The sequence below is a fragment of the Condylura cristata genome, unplaced genomic scaffold (genome assembly GCF_000260355.1).
Source record: "Condylura cristata isolate star-nosed mole 26May11 unplaced genomic scaffold, ConCri1.0 scaffold00028, whole genome shotgun sequence".
NCBI lineage: Eukaryota > Metazoa > Chordata > Mammalia > Eulipotyphla > Talpidae > Condylura > Condylura cristata.
The window spans coordinates 16,286,697-16,304,298 of NW_004567129.1; the positions used below are offsets into that span (position 1 = coordinate 16,286,697).

The 17,602-nt window shown below is 46.3% G+C and overlaps 1 protein-coding gene across 2 annotated transcripts in view; it reads right to left on the reverse strand.

Moving 5' to 3' along the window:
- Nucleotides 1-7,935: 7,935 nt before the first annotated feature.
- The window catches only part of TANGO6 (transport and golgi organization 6 homolog (Drosophila)), a 151,093-nt gene continuing 141,426 nt past the window's right edge, over nt 7,936-17,602 (reverse strand). For both annotated transcript variants that reach the window (XM_012730422.1, XM_004690436.2), the window contains one exon: nt 7,936-8,650. In XM_012730422.1, coding sequence (XP_012585876.1) covers nt 8,474-8,650 — 177 coding nt within the window. In that variant the 3' untranslated portion in view covers nt 7,936-8,473. The remainder of the gene's footprint in view (nt 8,651-17,602) is intronic.

Genomic DNA, 17,602 nt, shown 5'->3' on the forward strand with positions numbered 1-17,602 from the left:
CCCTCTTGTCATTCTCATTATCTTTTCATTGTCTTGAATTTTTGGTTGTTTTACTATCATGTGTCTTGCTATATTTCTTCTAGCGTCATAGTAGTTTGGTGTGCTTCTTGCATCTTGAATGCCTACTTTCATCTCCTCCATATTAGGGAAGTTCTCTTCTATTATTTCTGTGAATATTTTCTTGACTCCTTGGCCTTTCTCTTCATTTTCTGAGATACCTATAATTCTGATATTTCCTTTCTTCATGGTGTCAGATAGCTCTGAAGTATTTCTTCATTCCTATTTCTTTCTACTTCTCTTTCTTTTTCTGTTTTAGTTCTCTTTATTTCTGTGTCTTCAAGGGTGCTGATTCATTTTTCCATTTCATCTATTCTGTTTTCATTACTTTTCCCAGCATTCTTTATCTCCTCTAGTGGCCTTTTCACCTCCTGCATTTCTTCTACTTTCTTTTTTAAGGTTTTGTTTTCTTCCTTCAATTCACTGATTGCTTGCCTCATATTGTTTTTTCATTCATTTCCTTGCTTGCATTCTTTAGTTCCTTGATAGCTTCCCTCATATAATTTTTTTCTTCTCATCTTCTTTTTGTTTGTTTATCATGATGATTTTGAATTCTCTATCTGGTAGGCTGAGCAGTTCTTCTATTTCTTTGGTGATTTCTGGTGGATGATCTTTTTGTGGTGAATTTTCCCTCTGTGGACTTGCTTGGATATTTTTTTGTTTTCTTTTCCCTGTCATGTACTTTCTAATACTTTCTACTCGTTGAGACATGGTGTTGCTATTACTGACCAATATTCTTTCTGGATGTTCTTTCTGGGGTGGCTGAGGGACTTTCAGACACTTCAGTTGTAGAAGATATTCTAAGCTGTGCTTTGTTTCAACATCTCCTATTTTTCCACTTCCAATAACACATTGAGTCCTAGTCTCTGGAAGGTACCTGTTGATCTTTGTAGTCTTCCAATGTCCCGGGTTCCCTCTATGCTTGGATGTGCCCGTGGGGGTTGGGGCGTGTTACAAGTGTTGTGGGTCTCCTTGCAGCTGAGCCTGTGGTTGAGCCAGTCACTGGTTTTTTTTATTTTCTGAGCACTGTGAGCCTTGCAGGGCTCACAAGCCTTCAAGCCTCTGCTGTGGGGACAGGGGATGCAGGGATGCAGGGAGTGCCAGAGGGCTGCAAGCCTCCCAGCTGTGCAGGCTGCCAGTCTTCTCTCAGCACCTCCAGGGCTCTTCGTGTCCACTCCGACCCCCACCACTTGGGGTCCACTCACAGAGCTGAGTTGTTGCTCTTTAACTCCAGGGCTTTATGGCAGGTTTTGTGGGTAAATGCGGTAAGCAGGTAGACCAGTACAAGTCTCCCATCTGAGGCACTTCCTAGGGCCTCTTCATGCTAGGATGTGCCTGTGGAGGGTTGGGGGAGTGTTAAAATTGTTGCAGTTTCCCAGGACTGGGTCTGTGGTTGAATCCATCTAACTGGTTCCCCCCAACCCCTAACTCCTGTGCTTTATGAGCCTGGCTGGGCCCCACCTTAATGGTATGCACAAGCCTCCAGGACTTTACTGTGAGGGCAGGAGATGCAGGGGGTGCTGGAAGGGCTGCAAGCCTCACAGCTGCCCCAGTCACCAGTTCTTTGTCCCCACCTCCAGGGCTCTATTTGCCCACTCCGAGCTGTCCTTCCTCATAGTTTGGGTCCCTCTCACCAATCTGAGTTGTCTCTCTTTACCTCCAGGGCTTTAGCGGGCCAAAGAGCAGCAAGCCTCCCATCTGAGGCACTTCCTAGTGCCTGGGTGCCTGGGTGCTCCTGGATCGGGAGCATCGGGAACTGTAACTGAGCCAAAGAGGAACACAGAAGACAGGACCAGATGGACCAGTGGGTCCCCATATCACCACTGTCTACCTGCAACTAATCTTCTGAGATTGGGGTTGGGGGGAACCACCAACCCTTGTCAGTAGGAATTCAGAGCTCCCCAAAAATGACTTGTTTTGGCTTTTTTTTTTTAAAGATTTATTTATTATGCATACAGAACTGGGGTACAGGCCAGAGGTGCAGGGGTGGTGAAAGGATTCACCAGATACAGAGTGGGGATCAGAACAGGAAGATTGATGGAGTACACCACTGAGGGGAGCAGCGGGCGGGTCAGGAGAGGTCTGCCACGCCATGTGGATCACCTCTGGGGCAGGCAGGGATCGAACTCATGCTGAGTTGGCTTTCACTTCATAGTTCTGTGCTTTAACCCGCTGTGCCACCAGGGAGGGCCCAGCTTTCATTTTTTAAATGACAGAACTTCTGCACTTCAGTGAATGAGGATAGTGGGTCCAAGCTGCTCTCTTTTGGGGTATGGCGTCCCCGTAACTCTCTCTCACCTGTTCTTGGTCCCGGCCATGGAGAAATGCCTTCACATGGTCTGTGTGGAAACCTTGCTCTTTGCAATCTATGGATACTACTGATCCAGTTGCCTTGGGAGTGAAGGGGGCTCATCCCATCCTCAGCCCTTCAAGGCATCAGCACAGCCTATTCGTAGACTAGCTTTTCCCTAGGATTAATACGGTCACCAAAGGTTTGAAGTTTTGAAAGTGGTGTGTGATCTAATAAAGGTGTATGTTTTCTGTGTGAGTCGGGGGAGGGGTTGGTTCAAGTTCTAGAGATTCCAGGAGAGCAGACCTGGCGTCTTTGTTCTCCCCAGCGCCAGGCTACCTATGCGTGTGAGGTGCCGACAAGGGCGAACATCAGAAAAGCCCCACCCAGGCACAGCTCTGAGCAGCTTCTACTCTTAAGGCAGACAGTGAAGATTAAACCTTACATCATTTAATAAGGCACTTAAAGGCCCAGTAGCTTTTCCTAGATTCCCAGCAGAGCGGGGGGCTCAGGCAGCTCAAACAGCGCTGAGAGCAGCAACTCTTGCCTTTAGATGCCATTAGCATCTGTAGAGAGGACGGTGGGGCCAACTACCTGCTCATACTAAGAATGGTTGAATAAGAGCAAATTCCTATGCTCCAGGCACTCCTGTCTCCCTTTTCTTCTTCTCCCTATCTGCAAGAACTTACCTCTCTGGACCTTATGTTGCCTTCTGAAAAGCAGAGGCATCAGCTCCTCTATTTCCTCAAGGAATGGTAGTGACAAGCTATTAAGGCATACATGCAACTGGGGGTGTCCTCCCCAGTAGCCATGGGGTAAGTCTCAGGTTCTCACTGATACACTCATTATCTGAGTTCGATCCTGGCCAGGGAGACCTCTCCTGCTTCACCCGCTGCTCCCCTCCGCAGTGTACTTTGTCAATCTGCCTCTTCTGCTCCATACTCTGTCTCTGGTGAATTCCCTCACCTCCCGTACCTCTGGCCTACACCCTAGTTCTTCTATGCATAAATAAATCTTTTTTTTTTTTAAGGCCACAAATATACATACAAGGATTAACAGCTTAAAATAATCCACTGTTACATTGTGAAAATAAAGTCAGAGAACTAAACCCTTGCTTTCAGGAGACAGGAGGGTAAAGAACCAAACCAATCGCCAGCAAGCCCTGAAAGGGAACATTTCTAGACTCTGGCTGGAGCTCACAAAGACTTGCTACATTTTTTTTAAAAAAGATTTATTTATTTATTCGTACAGAACTGGGGTACAGGCCAGAGATGCGGAGGGTGAGAGGATTCACCAGAGACAGAGCGGGGAGCAGAACAGGCAGATCGATGAAGTACACTGCTGAGGGGAGCAGCGGGCGGGTCAGGAGAGGTCTGCCTCGCCATGTGGTCACCTCTGGGGCTGGTGGGAATCGAACTCATGCAGCAGTGGCTTTAGTTTCTTAGTGCAGTGCTTTAACCAGCTGCACCACCAGGGAGGGCCCCGACTTACTACATTTTTTAAGTGGTACAACCCTGTCTGCCTCCTCTGCTGCAGGTAGGCAGTTTTGGGGTCCCCTACCTTGGCCTCCCCCAAGGAGGAGAGCAAGGCTTCCCACTAGCAACTTATACAAGTTGTCAAGAGTACAGGTGCAGGAGGGCTGGGGAACTTTATCAAATCTCACCTGCAGCTGCCAACCAAGTTACAAGATCAAACACAAAGGGTCTAACAAGTCCTGGGACGAGAGGCGGGTATTCATATACAAAAACACTATTTGGAGGGAACAAGGGCTGAAGTTTAATTTGACATACGCTATGCATTTGAATAAGCCAGGAACCACTGTTCTGATGCACTTAGGTGAATAGTTCTCTCTCTTTAAAACTGTCTGGAAATACAGTATCAACTGGGAAGCAGCAAAGGCACAGTGGCTATAAAAGCCCAGTGTTTGGAGCCAGACTGCCTGGGTCCAAATACTGGTTTGGCTACTTCTCCCTGGCTACGTAATCTGGGGCAAGTAATTAGCCTCTTGTGTGCCTCAGTTTTCCCATCTGTAAAAGGGAGATAATAATACTATCTACCTCACAGGTCCAGTGTGAGGATCAAGTGGATTGACATGTCAAGTGCACAGTGGAGCCATAATAAGCTCTTCACCACATTAACTGATCATTATGTCCAGTGATACAGAGCCACAGCAATCATTCATCCCGAATTTATGGGGTGAACCTGATACTTTGAGGGGGCCATCAGATTTGTGTCCTGAGTCTGGTTTGGGAATCGTTGTCATTACCCTGACGACACTCCAAACCTCATGGGAAGGCATACACTGACACTGGGGCCAGAATCTCAGAGCTTATTAATAGTCCTACTGGGGCCATGATTTCTTGCAGGATCTTGACTCGTAAGCTACTAACTAGTACTTGTAAGTCATTAATTACTAGTTAATGTAGATGGTAGCTGGATACAGTTGCTAGTGAGCTTCCTTTCAAGGTGTAGTACTATGTCTCCATGGGGAGTCTGCTGAACAGAAAACTCCAGTGCCTTAGGTGTCCCTGGGCTGAGTTAGAGCCTGGTCAACACCACGATGTCGCAGTATCAGCTCAGGATGGGGAGTGCAGAGCACAGCAACCTTTTAGGTATTCACATTGAAAAAAAAAAAAAAGTTCAGGCCCTCCCTGGTGGTGCAGCAGGTTAAAGGACAGCACTACAGCTGAGCTGCAGCCACTTCAGAGTGAGTTCGATCCACAGCCCTGGGAGTGATCCACATGGCGAGGCAGACAGACCTCTCCTGACCCGCCTGCTGCTCCCCTCAGTCTGCCTGTTTTGCTCTCCACTCTGTCTCTTATGAATCCCCTCACCTCCCTTGCACACCTTGCCTGTACCCCAGTTCTGTATGCATAATAGTTAAAAAAAAAAAAAAAAGACAGGACCTCCCTGGTGGCACAGTGGGTTAAAGCCCAACACTGCAAGCTAGCGGCAGCTGCTTCAGTGCGAGTTTGATCCCTCGCCCTGGAGGTGACCCACATGGCGTGGCAGCTCTCTCCTGTTTCTCCCACTGCTCCCCTCAGCAGTGTACTTTGTCGATCTGCCTGTTCTGCTCCCCACTCTGTCTCTGATGAAGCCTCTCACTGCCCTTGCTCTGCATGCATAAATAAATAAATCTTAAAAGAAAAAAAACAAAAAACAACTGATCTTACTAGTCTAAGCCTCATAGGGAAACCAGGGCAGAAGTGGAGGGCCCTTTGAGGGAGGACTATCTGCTGGCCCTCCCTGCTGGTAGCAAAGAACTACTGAGTCAAGATGAAGAACTATAGGGTGGACACTTTAAATAAGTGGGTGCAGCCCCCACCAGGACTGAAGATGGGGATCTGCCTTTCCTCCTCACTGGCAGAGCCCTGAGCCCAACAGCAGGGAGGGGTACAGCTGCAGGTATCCAAGGCAGCTGCCCAGCCCCCAAGCATACTGGGATCCCAGCAGAGCAGTGCATGAAGTCAAGAGCGCTGGCACAGCAGTGAGGCTGCTGCATGTGACTGCAGTGTCTGGGGCTGCAGCAGTAGCTGGAGGACACAGCCAGGCTCTCAGCGGTCACACTTGCTATTGTCCAGGAGGCAGGGTAAAGAGAGCCTCAGATGAGAGAAGAATGATACCGCCTCTCACCGTGTACCCAATGGGAACTCACCTCCCATTGTTTCTGACCGCTTCCCTTGCCATTGGGATTCCAGCAGACTGGGTTTCTGCGCAGAAAGACTGGTACACGTCAGGTGCATCATCCTCCAGCTTTTGGATGCTGTAATGCCCTGCAATGAGGAAAGCTGCTGGCAAAAGTCACAAGCAAGTGCAGGCCACGCTCCTTTGTTCTGCTTCTCACAAAGGGTTGGAGCAGGGCGTGGACTGAGCTCAGCACATTTCCTTCCTCTTTTCTGAGGCCACTGAGACACTGCTGCAGAGGAGGGGGTGGGGTTCTCTGCTTCATTCTGATAGAGCCCAAATGCAGCTGGGTCTGAAACTCCTTTTCCTAATACATATTTCACATTTCACAGCACAGAGGCAGAGCTGAAGTGAGGAAACGGGAAGGGGCAGTAGGGGAAGATGAGCATGAGTGCGGTGCAGCACCTGTGGCCAGACACCCCTTCCAGGCCATGCAGGAAAATGTCGCTGATGATCCTGCTATCTGCCCCTGCAGTTTTTTTGTTTTGTTTTAGTTTTGTGTTTTTATTATTCCAATGATGAAACTATTCTCAGTCCTCGTGCTCTTTCCCAAGATAAATGCACGTACGCATGTGTGTAATTATTTGAGAATTTGTAAACTAGTGTTTTACTCATATGAGGGAGGGTTAGAGTAAGGTATCTTCCCCTTGAATTTGGTAACAAGGTCAGAAAAAGTCATTCTCTGAAACTGAATCCATCAAAATCAATAAAGAACAGATGCTTTAACTACTTGCCAAATAATTCAAATTAAGATGCAATTTATAAATGGAGATACAGGGCCTAGGGTGCTTTGTGGGACACCCCATTGGAAGTGATTTCTAAATGGAAAATTCCTCAGTCTAATCAATGTGATCAATTAAGATCTGTCCTGAAAACTGGGATGCATTTGATGCAAAGAAAATTGTAAGTTAAGTCAATCACCCAATTACTTTAATATGATTATCTGAAGTGGGTTGTACAGAATCTTTTCAAGAAAGGTCAAGAAACAATAGTGTTTCACCTATATCTAGTTGGTCCAGAGGAGATTCTTCTCTGATTAGAAAGCCCAATCCTGACTTTCCAGACATACCTGCTTTGAGGAATTAGCTACTTTGGCTCAATGGAAACGTCCCTTAAAGACATCTGCCTTTGTTCTAATTCTTTCTTCCTTAGGCAGTTATGATCCATAACTGTCTGTACACTGGCATCCTAAAGGGATGCCCACCACAAAATTCTGAACTAAAACTGTGTTGGTATTCCAATAAGAAAAATGTCTTATACAACTGGCAAGTGGGCAGGCTGAGTGTAGATCCTTCAGTTACTTAAGAGTCAGGGGAAACTGTTTTGGTCCCCCTGGTCCTGGTCCCCCTGGATAGTAGGAATACAATTCTCTCATCAATTCTGTACCTAAACTCCAAAGCTGAGGACTGACCAGGCACAGCCTGGTCAAGGTGCTGACAAACAAGGAGGGCTTGTCTGAACCAGGCAGCCATTTTCTCCTTTTGGTCTTTTCTTTCAGCTGCAAACAAAATCCAGTGGCAAATAAGTATCTAAGTAGATGAAGAGGAATCCACCATGCTGTGGTGTAACCAGGCCCCGGCTCATGGGCCTACAGCACACTTTGCAACAGATGTAGTACTAGCCCATGAGCAAGCATTCACCTTTCCAGATGAGTAGAGGGCTGAGTGCAGGAGACAGAAACTCCCACTGCGATGCTTGTGGCTCTTTTCTTCCAATAATCAAGGCAACTCTCTGCAAACAGTTGCAGAAGGAACAAAAGAGACTCAGGAGAATGAACACAGGGCTTACACTTTTTCTGGAAGATGCAACCAGTTCGATTCTCTTTTCTGGAGATCTAAGCCTCTTCTACACCACAGCTTTCCATCTCAATAGCAGGGCGCCAGAGTCAGACCTGTGCTTTGTTCCAGCCAAGATAATTTTATTCCACTTTGCATGTTTTGATAACAATTTCCTTACCATTCCTACTACCATACTCTGAAATGCCTTTGAATAGCTAAGGGTGACAAATTCTGGCTATTTGTCATTTATCACAAGGAAGAAGAATCTCACCACAAAAGACTATTAAGATATGTAACATATGGATGGCCAATCTCTTTTCAAGTCATAAGAGAAGGAACAATTAATCATATTCCATCAGTTGTATTAAAAATATACTCCTATCAGGTAAATGTCTATTGTTAAAGGCTACAGGTTGTGAAAAACATGTAGATTAATGAGATCTGTCATCTTTTTCCTTTAATGGCACAAGCTTTGGTCTGGATGCAGGATGCTAAAGAGATGCTTTAGGAAGACTAAAATAAAGACATAAAAACCATCCATGAAGCCACCTCCCAGGTCAGCCATATTGCCAGCACCAAGATGCAGTAGGGCCACTTGCTGAGAGGTATGGGCACTGCTCTAGCTGCTTGGTCCTCAGCCTCCAGGAAGTCTTTTGGGCCTTGTCTATGGCAGGACCACGATCTTTTTCTCAAGCTTTTGTGGCGGGAACAAGAAGTTTCTCATGATCTCGTCCAGCTCTTCCAGGGCCAGCTGGGCATGGAGCTTGGCCACAGCATCAGGCTCCAAATTCACCACATACTTCAGCAGGTGGTAGAGATCCTTGAGAACATCCCTCAACACCTGCAGGAGACAGACAGTCATGACCACATGCATGTACTCTGTCAGCATTTCTCAGTGCCACCCAATTGCTTTCTCTTATCTGAGGAGTTCTGTGAGGAGACACACAAGCTCTCTTAAGAAGATCATGTGGGCCCTCCCCCAGCGGGTTAAAGCACAGCACTAAGATGCTAAAGCCACTTCAGCACAAGTTCAATCCTAGCCCCAGAGGTGACCCACATGGTGCGGCAGACCTCTCCTGACCCACCTGCTGCTCCCCTTAGCAGTGTACTTCGTCGATCTGCCTGTTCTGCTCCCCACTCTGCCTCTGGTGAATCCTCTCACCACCCCGGTACCCCTGGCCTGTACCCCAGTTCTGTATGCATACATAAATAAATCTTTAAAAAAAGAAGAAGATAATGTATGGGGGGCCTCCCTGGTGGAACAACAGGTTAAGTTTTAGCACTGCAAAGCTGTCCTCAGTCACTATAGCATGGAATCGATCCTCACCCAGGGAACTGACCCACATGGTGCAGCAGACCTCTCCTGTCTCACCTGCTACTCCCCTCAGCAGTGTATTTCAATAGATATGCCTGTTCTACTCCCCACTGTCTGAATCCTTTCACCCCACCATCCTCTCCACTTCTGGCCTATACCCCAGCTCTTGTATGCATAAACAAATCTTTAAAAAAAAATTTCTCACTACTTTGAAGTGTAGGCTGTATATTAAAGCCTATGGCAGTGTATAATTTCAAACAAGGAGAAGATCAGCAAAAAGAGAAATAGGAGAATGCAGACATTCATCTATTCTTACATTTTTATGACTTTGCATAAAAGCCATGTAATACGTATATATAATAGCCTATCTTCTATAAACATGGGCTGTCTGCAAAAATTCAATAAAAAAAATAGTTGCCTTGGGGAGAGGAAAGCTGGGGAGGGATGAGGGAATTATATACTCTTGAATCTTTCTAACATGGATTTTATGAATATATTACCTACTTAAAAATACTTTTTATTTAACTCAGTTAACCACGAGACAAAGCTTTTTCTTAAGGCCATTTAACAGCTAAAACAGATACAGAGTCTGCCCTTAAAAGGCTTACAAGTAAGACATGCATATAAAGGCAATACAGAACAGAGCATGAAGTGTCCTACAAGAGCAGAGAAGGTTGGTGAGCGGTCAGAGGAAAGAGGTCACATTGAAAAACAGAGGCAGACTAGAGTAGGTAATCAGAAATGATGGGAAATGGCTGATACAGTGGGCATCAAGCATGGTCTGGGCCCAAGGCCCCTGGGCATACCACGAAAGTACACATAGCAATACCACACCATGCATCTTGGACTTGCTAAAGATACTGCCTTTTGACATTCTTGATGAACAGGGGCGTTGGGGCATTGGGGCGTTGGGGGGGGGGAGGTAGGGAAAAAGGAGTGCACAAAACAAAACACACAGGCTGCTTTCGTGTGTCTCCTGGAGTCTCTTGTGCTGGGGTTAGGTGGGCCTTCTTTCTTTCCTTATGTGAGTAAAGCTGCTTCCCAGCTCCAAGTTTTGCATAAGCCTGTCCCTCAGACTGGAAGACCATTTTGCTTTCTCTTTATCCTACAACTCCTACTCACCCTCAACCTAAATGACACTGCCTCAGGGAACTCTTTCCTGACCCAAGCTAGGGAAGTATTCCTACCCTACCTGTAGTTCTCTTTGTAACCCTGATCACAGTTGCGATTTAAATGTACATGTTGTGTAATTCGAAAAAATATTTCCCTCACTAGATCATAAGGCCATGTCTTGCCTTGTAAACTGCTCTGGAGTAGTTCTAGTGCCTCACAGAATGATGCACAATACAGATAACTCACATATTTATGTGTGAAAGAAGGCAGGCATGCATGCTACTCCTGGCTAGTGTATCACTAGATAAAAACTGAAAATTCTAACAAGAGCATGTATTGAAACAATGCCGGACAACCAGGCTCAACTTCATGGGCGTGTGACCTGGACACTCACACAGGGTCCTTTAATCAAGAGAGTCCTGTGCTTGGTTTAACATTCTGTGTTATCATCTAAAAGTTCTGGGCCCTCCCTGGTGGTACAGTAGTGCACTGTGAAGCGAAGTCAAATCAAGCCATGGTCACTTCAGTGCGAGTTCGATCCCTGCCCCGGAGCTGACCCACACGACACAGCAGACCTCTCCTGTCTCGCCCGCTGCTCCCCTCAGCAGGGTACTCATCAAAATGCCTGTTCTGCTCTCTGTTTCTGGTCAATCTTCTCACTGCCCCTGTACCTCTGGTACCCCATTTCTATATGCACAAATAAAATCTTTTAAAAAAAAGTTCTTAGTAATTTTATTTCTGAGCTTGTGTTTTGTAAGCGAAGTCCAATGAAACAAAGGAACATGCATGAGTGTGAGAGGTGAGTTAGGCCCAGCATGTGGGCACCTGTGTATGGCGTTCACCATGGCCTGTGAACACAGAATTCGGATGGATCCACAATGTGTGGGTGGGAGTTCAGTCAGACTCAAAGCCAGCACATGGGAAGCACCTAATGCTATATTTACCACGGAACAAATGGGAGGCAGTAACAGCCCAGAAAGGCCACACCCTCCCCTAGAACCACACCTTACATCAAATACAGAAAGAAGGCAATGAATGGCTTTCTGAGAAACATGGATGAATAAGGAGCGCTAACATATCCTTCATGTTATTCCCTATTTTAACCAACTATTTACACTAAAAATGATGACACAGAAGGAAAAAGGTCAATATGTGGTAAATAATTCTTTTTCCTTTCAGCCCATTCTGATTTCTCACAAAACAGAAGACAGTCTTAATAGAATGTCCACATATGCAGAAGTAAAATAACAGCAGCAGTGGTTTTGTGCATTTTCTACTGCTCTGCTATGAAGGAAATCCATGTGCTTGTTGGTAAAAGCTATGGAGTATAAGTTCTGTGGTTCTGGCAATTCCACATATGAATGTGCTCTTAAAATTGGCACTGCAGATGTAAAGATGATCAGTGCAATCCAAGGTAAGAATTTAACCTTTAATATGTTCTTTAAACAACAGTAAGAGCAAATAAACACCAGGAGAGATGGTGGATGAAAAAAACAAACTTTGGAGATCATTAGCATCACTTTTTTTTAAATTTTGTTTTAAACAATAAAGGTGTATGTTCATTCTACACTGGACCCCACGTACTAAACAGCCAACCCTGTAGACAACTTCCATAGTCCTTGTCCAAGGCCACCCTGTTAAGCAACTGGATTCTGTGAGCACACCCAACAGTGACGATGCTGTACGCGTCTCCTCTGAGACAGTAGAAGCAGTTGGGCTTCCGAGCTCAAGTGTCCGAGCCTAACTGTAGCCCTGTTCGCACATTCCCTTCATAACCTGCCTTGCCCCGAGGCTGGCTGTGTGAAAATGAAAGATGATTCCAGAATCATGATTACCATCTATACTTACTCACTTGTTCAATAATCATTATTAAGGGCCTTCTTCGTGCCCAGGCAGTGTGCTGGTGATAAAAGGATGAATAATATACAAACCCTTCCCTCCGGCAGCTACAGCCTACCTGGGAGGATGACTCACACACTGGACAGTGTGATCGACAACCTAAGAGGGAAACGTGTGGATTCTGTGGGAGCAGAGGAAGTGATTTCTGTCTATGCAGGTGGGTGGGGGAAGGACATCTCCCTACTGCATGGAAGCGGCTTCATTCTGATTTTTACTTGTAGTCACTCAGTAGCACTGAAAAATGATTTGGGGAAACTCTAGTGAGTCCCCTCACCCACAAACCATCCCATATAACGGTAGAGTCTAAGCAGACCTGGTGTGCTTGCTAGGGGAGACAGCTTAAAGACAAGAGTCCCAACCCTCTCCAGGGGGTTACAGCTCAGCACATCTCTTCTATAAAATTCTAGTTTCCTAGAGAACATCCTTTTTCAGTTTCTTCTAGAAGAATCTTTAGTCAGAAATACCTTAGCTTTTTTGCTAGTGTCTGCTAACATTCAAAATAGGTTGGCTTTCACTTGATCAGGGAAATTCTAAGGCATTCTGTGTTGTTAAGGTACTCTGTTCTTTCTTGCTGTGGGTAGGAAATTCCCCCTTGGCAGTACAGTGTCCTTAAAGTAACCCATAATGCTTGTGCAAACACCGCTTCGTACTTCAGGGGTGCTGAGTTCCTAGTTATCAACTACCGGATCCCCCTTTTTAGGTAACTGGGTGTTAGGCCAAGGCTCCTTCTTAATTAATGGGTCTATCTTAGCAACCCACCTTGGTATGGCTTCTTCCCAATCCCTATAACACTGGGGATCCCACACATCACAGGACTTCCTCTGGACTCCCCAAGGATCAAAGCTTCCTGCCAGGCAGGGATTGTCACCAAATCCCATGGATCAGGGGCTGAATCCAAGGAGAGTTCAAAGGTAAAGTTACTCACAGGAGCCTCTGCAGGATATAGGCAATCCCACCGAGGAAACCTCTCATTAAGAGTTCAGCACACCTGCTCTCCACCCCCCCATGCATCAAGGCCCAAGGACTCCAGGGAAAGGTGGAGGGGTACAGGTGTGAGTGTGTCTCATCCAGAGGAGACCTGGTTTTATTTTTTTGCAGCAGGTGTTGAAAAAAACATTTTCACCATCTGAGAAACCTGTAGGCCATGGATAGCTTAAAGAAGTACCCAGATTCCTAGCTTGAAATTCTTTAGAAAGGGGTGGAGCTCAGGTGTCTTATTGAAAGAATTTAGAGTTGCTAACACACACACACACACACACACACATCCTCTCCCCTGCTGCCAGCTCCCTGAAACACACAAAAGTTGATGCTTCAGGGACAAGGGCCATCTCTAGGGTTAGCCATGGCTTAGAAAGACCAATGAGGCAAAAACACTCTGAAAAGGGAGCGGAGGGAGCCAGAGACTGCTCTTGGCACACAGGTGCACTCACAATGGGAAAGCAGGAAAACAGTCTTTCAATGCCTTGGACCAGGCATTTTGGATATTAAGATCAAAAGAAGATAGAAATGACCGGTACCTTTCTCCTTTTTAATTCCCAAATTTATTTACTTAGTTGACTATAAAAGCAATAGAACCACAGCCCACCATATCTGGAAAATGGAGGAAGGAAAATAAAAGTCCCTGGTAAAACCACATCTCTAACATAAATTCCAATAGGAAAGATATTTAATAACTAGTGGATTCATTTATTTTAAAAATATTATTTTAAAATAATTTAGATGTCAAGGTGATCTTATCACTGGATCTTAGGTGAATGAACTTACTGTTCTTTATATTATTATGTGAGCTTAATAAGACACACGAGCAGGGCCTCCCTGGTGGTATAAGGGGTTAAAGCACAGCACTCTGAAGCTGTCTGCAGTCACTGCAGCACTAGCTCAATGTAGGTGACCCCACAGAGCATGGCAGACCTCTGCCATCTTACCTGCTGCTCCCCTCAGCAGTGTGTTTCAGTCAGTCTGCCTGTTCTGCTCCCCACTCTGTCTCTGGTGAATCCTCTCACCCCCGCATCTCTGGCCTGTACGCCAGCTCTTATATGCATAAATAATAAATCTTAAAAAAAAAAAAAAGACACAAGAACACCAGTGGTCCTGAATAAGACATTTGCAGAGATAAGAACTGGGTAAAGAGGTGATCTAGTAGGAATTTTCATCTATACTTTCATAATATTTAAGGGAAAAGTAGGTTGCTAAAAACATAAATATGTACATTTTATGTAGTATTGCACTTCAAAATTCAGTCTTCTATATAACCAATTAGATGAGGCAAAAAAAATAAAAAATAAAGAAATCTGAATTGCACACAATCCTATCAACAATCAGTCATGGTTCCCTTTGTGGCTAAAAAAGAAACACTGGGCACGATGAAGACAAAGAGGTAACAGGGAATCAGACACTGAAGTAAAAGGGAGGGGCAGACAGCAGAAAGGAGGTGAACTGGAGTTAGTGACTGAAGATAGGCTTGACTGACAGATAAAAAGACCAGGGTCAGAAAGAGGGGGAAACCCCAGAATCCAACTAGCTCTATCTAAAACATATCAGATTAAAAATTAAGCATAAAAAAGTAGGCATAATATGAACCTGTCAAGGAGCCACAGGCATTTCCAAGAGCCTGCATTTTCAGCCCTGTGCCTCCATGTCAAAACCAATGTATGTCTGTTGCTAAAGGCTGTGAGAATGGACAGATGAGAAGAGGCAGGGGGGAGACCAGATCATGAGGAGCCCGGCTCAGCTGACACTTCCCAAGTCATGTGCAGGAGGCTGTGCTGAGCATTTTTAGGTAATCAGGGTCAGTGCCAACCCTCTAAGGGGTCCCCGCCAGGGGGGTACAGACACACAGAGCTGAAGCTTGTCTGTTCTGGTGTGGTCTGGAAGCAGGTGAGGCAGAGGAGGCAAACAAACCCTGGTGCTCTCAATTACTAGTTAGAGAATCGAGGGCAAACCACTCTAGCTTTGGAATCCTGGTGATTTCACCTGTAAAATGGAGATAATGCCACCTGCTTTTAAGATTGTAGTTAAGAGTTATGCCTTCCCTAGTGGCGCATTGGCTAAGGCGCAGCACTGCAAGCTAGCAGCAGCTGCCTCAGTGTGAGTTCGATTCTTGGCCCCGGAGGTGATCCATATGGTGCAGTAGTGAGACCCCTTCTGTCTCACTGCTGCTCCCCTCAGCAGTGTACTTCATTGACTTGCCTGTTCTGCTCTGTCGCTCATGAATCCTGTAGCTACCTCTGGCCTGCACCCCAGTTCTGTTGCATAAATAAATAAATCTTTGTAAAAAAAAAAAAACTAATGTTAAGTTTTAAAAAAACTAATGTTAGAAAGATCCAAGCACAAGATTTGCACAGGGTGGGTGCTAGGTAAATGGTTTGTTAGTCTTACCCAGGTTTCTGTCCATCTTGTTACTTTTCTATGATTGAGGCTTAAACACAGCCTAGCAGAGCCCTCCCTGGTGACACAGCAGGTTAAAGCACAGCACTGAGAAGCTAAAGCCGCTTCAGCATGAGTTCTATCCCCGCCTGCCCCGGAGGAGACCACATGGCGCGGCAGACCTCTCCTGACCCGCCCGCTGCTCCCCTCAGCAGTGTACTTCGTCGATCTGCCTGTTCTGCTCCCCACTCTGTCTCTGGTGAATCCTCTCACCGCCCCTGTACCTCTGGCCTGTACCCCAGTTCTGTATGCACAAATAAATAAATCTTTAAAAAAACAACAACAGAGCCTAGCAAGTAGCAGCTCTGGCATGTAGCAAACTTTTGATGAATGAATGAATGACAGCCACTCCTTACACAGTCCCTGTGATGTGCCAGGCATTTTATCTACAGTAACTCACTTAAGTCCACAATAGCATCAGGTACTATGCTATTATGAAAGAGGTACTATTATCTCTGATTTGTCCAGGGCCACACAGCTAGTAACAGAGAGAGCCCAGATTCAAACCCCGGCAGCCCGACATGGAGCTGGTACTCTTTACGAACCACTCCACTATTCCGCCTCACTAAGTGGCCATCAGGTCCGCTACCACCAAGCACCGGGCGCATAAGGCACGTAGGCTGCTGATCTTACAAGCTTTTTGTGGGATCAGAAGAGCTAATGTATGTGAGAGTACTTTGCTTTCACAGCAAAGGGACATATAATTCAAAGTAGCATTGCTATTATTACCCCAGCATTAAGATCATTGGGCTTACTAGCAAGGGGCTAAGAAAATAAGGGTAAAGGCACAGCTCCGTAAATGAGAAATAGCAGCAGCCGGAAAGACAGAGGTCTGGAAGACGAATCAAGGAGGGGAGTCGGGAGAAAAGGGGAGGGGTGGAAAGGAGAGGAGACGGGTAGAATGTAGTGTGAGCACCGTGGCAGGGCAGGAGAGGGCATGTGACAAACGGGGACCCTGGCTGAGCTAGTCCAGAGCTGAGGGCTCCAGAAGAATTCTGCTGGCCAGCAGAGCACGTGAGGCTCTGAGGTCTGAGAGGTGAGCCGACCCTCTGAGATAATGGGCAGGAAACAAACAGGGGGAACAGAATGGAGGTCACAGTTTGGACTTTATGCCAGGAGCGGGCTGGAAGAAAAATAAATGCTTTCCTGACAAAACCCAAACCTTCACTTTGATGGATCTATGAGGAAAAAAAAAAAAAGATCAGGACCAATTCACATAGAAAAATTGTGCTTTTGAGCCACGACACTAAGAGCACTGGGGGGGGCGGGTCAGCAGAGAAAGACAGGATTACTAATGTCTGAGCCATTTCTATCCAGGCCTGGCAGACAACGCGAAAAAGCTGAAGTTCAGGGTGGCGTTATTATCAACTGGAGGTTACTGAGCGCTTCAAAAACCTTTTATTTCCAAAGTCTTTTTCTCTGCAAGACCTAGAGATAAATGACCTTTTTAGCCTTTCTAAATTGTGTCTGGTTGTTAAATGGGGAGGGTATTTCCAGCGCAAGTTGGAGATGGGGTGAGAGGGGCACAGGAGGGTATCAAACTGTTTTCCACTGAAGAGTGGGGAGGGGCTGACGCAACCCATCAAGCGCTAACAATGCTACAGGGGGACAGACAGGGACAAAGACCAAGACAGCGGCTAGCAGGGGCCAGGCAGGGTGGTCGCTCGGGAGTCCTCAACAAAAAGTAGGCGATGGGGACTTACCGACACCTAACTGTGTGTGCTTCTAGGCTAGCGTATGCTGAGGCAAGCGGCCCGAGGCTTCCAGGGGTCACAGACCAGCGCTGACCGGGCTGCCTGCAGCTCCCTGTGGCAGGGACAAGGGAGCAGCAGCTGCCACAGAGCCAGCAGCAGCGGTGGCAGCATTTTTCAGAATGTCTTTAAATAGCAACCTAAGGAAGGCAGCCGCTTTCCTACACCCCCACAGGCACGGAAATAGAACAAAGAAGGCAGGAAAAATGGCCTGAGCCTGTGTAAAGGCAGCAGCAGGCTGCTGCTTACAGGAGAAGAGATGGGGGCTCTGTCCTTAGGAGGCGATTAC